The 3456-nt window shown below is 36.6% G+C and overlaps 2 protein-coding genes across 3 annotated transcripts in view; both read left to right on the plus strand.

Annotated features, from left to right (window-relative positions):
- Positions 1-2155, plus strand: part of LOC107674008 (tubulin alpha chain-like) — a 9531-nt gene extending 7376 nt beyond the window's left edge. Inside the window, exons 3-4 of the mRNA XM_016467866.1 lie at positions 895-1043; positions 1125-2155. Of these exons, the coding sequence (XP_016323352.1) occupies positions 895-1043; positions 1125-2099 (1124 nt within the window). The 3' untranslated portion in view covers positions 2100-2155. The remainder of the gene's footprint in view (positions 1-894; positions 1044-1124) is intronic.
- A 740-nt stretch (positions 2156-2895) lies between these two features.
- LOC107674016 (serine/threonine-protein kinase 16-like) overlaps positions 2896-3456 on the plus strand; it is a 10232-nt gene continuing 9671 nt past the window's right edge. The window contains exon 1 of one of the 2 annotated variants that reach the window (XM_016467878.1): positions 2896-2988. The gene's annotated coding sequence lies outside the window, so the exon portion shown is untranslated. Of the gene's footprint in view, positions 2989-3189; positions 3210-3456 lie in introns of those variants that run through there. The other variant, XM_016467879.1, reaches the window with a different exon arrangement.

Genomic DNA, 3456 nt, shown 5'->3' on the forward strand with positions numbered 1-3456 from the left:
TAATTTAATTTTATTTTATTTTATTTTATTTTATTTTATTTTATTTTATTTTATTTTATTTTATTATTATAGTCAGATCATTTGTAATATAATAATAATCTAAATTTAATTTAAATTGTTTTAAATTATTTTACATAATAAATTAATTATTACAATTATTATTTTATTATAATAATTATTATTTTAATTATTAAATTAAATAAAAGTTTATTATTAGTAGTATTAGTATTAGTATAAATCACATTACCTTGAGAAAATCTGCTTTATATTACTGAGAATTAAGTCAGATCAGTGTTAATTTAATATTTTGAATTAGCTTTTATTATTATTATTTTTTTTATTTGTTTTTCATTTTAGCTTAAGTTTTAGTAATTTTGGAAACTGATGTAGTTTATTTATTCTCATAACGGTCAGTGATATCGTATATATGTATAATTTTGTAATTTGTATAAAAATAGTTTAAATGTAAATAGTTTTAAATTATTATTTTTAATGATAAATTATTATCATACTCTTATTTATTATAACACAACATTTTTGTAATAATTCGGGGGATACAGGTCAGGATCAGTGTTATTTTAGTATTATTCTTTAGTATATTCAATTATTTTGAATTAGCTTTTATTTTCATTTTAATGTTAGTTTAAGTTTTAGTTATTTCTATCTAGGTTTTTAAATATTTCGATTTATCTTTCATTTATTTTTATTTCAGTTAGCTGTCAAGGAAACATTTCCAATTGTTTAGAGTTCTATGTTTTTCTACATTTTTCATCTGATATTTATATTCTAGTTTCCAGCTTTATTTAAATGACTAAGAATGGTTTCTTTTTAGTTAACAGTGACAGCAGCGGTCAGTATTTGGTTTTATGTTGTATTATCCTGTTATTCTTTCAGACGAGGTCCGCACAGGCACCTATCGCCAGCTGTTTCATCCCGAGCAGCTCATCTCAGGTAAAGAGGATGCAGCGAATAACTACGCCCGTGGGCACTACACCATTGGCAAGGAGATCATTGACTCCGTACTGGACCGCATACGCAAACTGGTAATTAGTCTTATATTTACTTACAAAAGAGCTCAAAATAACAGAATCTAAAACGCAAATGTTCTCCCTTCTTCCACACAGGCTGACCAATGCACAGGGCTGCAAGGTTTCCTGGTCTTCCACAGTTTTGGTGGAGGCACAGGCTCAGGCTTCACCTCCCTTCTGATGGAGCGTCTCTCTGTTGACTTCGGAAAGAAGTCCAAGCTGGAGTTTGCCATTTATCCAGCTCCACAGGTGTCTACGGCTGTGGTGGAGCCGTACAACTCTATCCTGACCACTCACACCACCCTGGAGCATTCCGACTGTGCCTTCATGGTGGACAACGAGGCCATCTACGACATCTGCAGGAGGAACCTGGACATCGAGCGTCCGTCCTACACCAACCTCAACCGGCTCATCAGCCAGATCGTTTCCTCCATCACCGCCTCTCTGCGCTTCGACGGCGCCTTGAACGTCGACCTAACGGAGTTCCAGACCAACTTGGTGCCCTACCCTCGTATCCACTTCCCCCTGGCCACATACGCTCCGGTCATCTCCGCTGAGAAGGCCTACCATGAGCAGCTCTCAGTGGCTGAGATCACCAACTCCTGTTTCGAGCCCAGCAACCAGATGGTGAAGTGCGATCCTCGGCATGGAAAGTACATGGCCTGCTGTTTGCTGTACAGGGGTGACGTGGTGCCAAAAGACGTCAACGTCGCCATCGCAGCCATCAAGACCAAGAGAAGCATCCAGTTTGTGGACTGGTGTCCCACTGGCTTCAAGGTGGGCATCAACTATCAGCCCCCAACGGTGGTTCCTGGAGGAGACTTGGCCAAGGTGCAGCGAGCCGTGTGCATGCTCAGCAACACCACAGCCATCGCTGAGGCCTGGGCTCGTCTGGACCACAAGTTTGACCTGATGTATGCCAAGAGGGCCTTCGTGCACTGGTATGTAGGTGAAGGCATGGAAGAGGGAGAGTTCTCTGAGGCCAGGGAAGACATGGCGGCTCTGGAGAAGGATTATGAAGAAGTGGGCATCGATTCATTTGAAGAAGACGAGGAAGGGGAAGAGTTCTAAAGGGAAAGTGTTGTTTTTTTCTACCAAATAAAAGCCAAATAAAATAAAGCTTTTAATTGTGTTGTTGTTGTGGTTCTTTTCATAATTTGGTGACTTTGTCACATATAGGCATTTTCTCAAATATATCTGTCCATAGACCCTTTGTTTAAAAACACTGGTTATAAAAACATTATTATTACAATTAATCATATTAATGATGGAGATATTTATATTTAATATGAATTATTAGTAATTATCATGTTAATATTTAGGCCTAACAACTGCATTATACACAATTATATAATATTAAAAAGCCATAATTTGTTTATACGCTAATATTAACAATTATATTAATTTAACAATTATCCAATTACAATGGTGTGTATACTATTTTGAACTGTAAACCATGCAAACGTTTTTTTTTCTACTAGAAGAGCCTTAATATGACAATATAAACCACAATAAATTAAATGAGAAACATTTACACAAATGTTTTAAACTCGTTAGCCATTTTTTATAGTCCTCCTATACACAAATGTTAAATTTATACTTACATATTTAATGTGTGCATTACAAATAATTACATACTATTAAAATATAACATTGCAATTATTTAATAATTTGATGTTTTGATAATATTAACAATTATATAAATTACTCACAACTTTTATCTGTTTAATTATAATTAATTTAATTATAGACTACAATACAGATTTTTTATTTTGTATTTATTTAACCTAGCTGTATTGCAATAACACTATTAAAAGCAATAAGCCCGTTTCCTAACCGGGGATGTACCAGCAGTGTATGGGTTAAATCGGCAGTCGGAAGTATGCGTCACGGTGACGTTTTCTTTGTACACGGAAGAAACCGGAGAAATCAGCGGAGGACGGGGAGAGCGTCTCATAAGGTAAACCGAGTCTGACTTGAATCCTTCTCTTAGACCCATATTCAATGGCTCGATTACAACAACAAATAAAGAACCTAGTCTACATCTGAATGTTCGGGTCTTGCTCGGTGAATTCAATGCGGCGAAACACAAACCAGCTGTTCTCGAAGACGCCACGCTTACTGCGGGCACGAATTCACGAGTCGGTCGATGTGTACATCAGTTACCGTAACGAATTCACGGTAAACACGTTCACTCTCGAGCAACTCTTATCAAGTGGCATCTGTAACATTTCCAGCGCAATAGCTTTACGTCATAAAGGTAAAATATAAGGAGCCAATCAGAAAGCTCCCTTCTACACAGTGAATAGTTTATTTTAGTGGAAGATTGGACACCGACAGTGGCTTATGCCGAGTTCACACTGCACGATATTAGCCCGATTTTTCACTCGCCGACAGGTTTTGTGAAATCGCCGACAAATGCCCGAAA

This window comes from Sinocyclocheilus anshuiensis, unplaced genomic scaffold, assembly GCF_001515605.1.
Source record: "Sinocyclocheilus anshuiensis isolate Anshui unplaced genomic scaffold, SAMN03320099.WGS_v1.1 scaffold348, whole genome shotgun sequence".
In the NCBI taxonomy this organism is placed as follows: Eukaryota; Metazoa; Chordata; class Actinopteri; order Cypriniformes; family Cyprinidae; genus Sinocyclocheilus; species Sinocyclocheilus anshuiensis.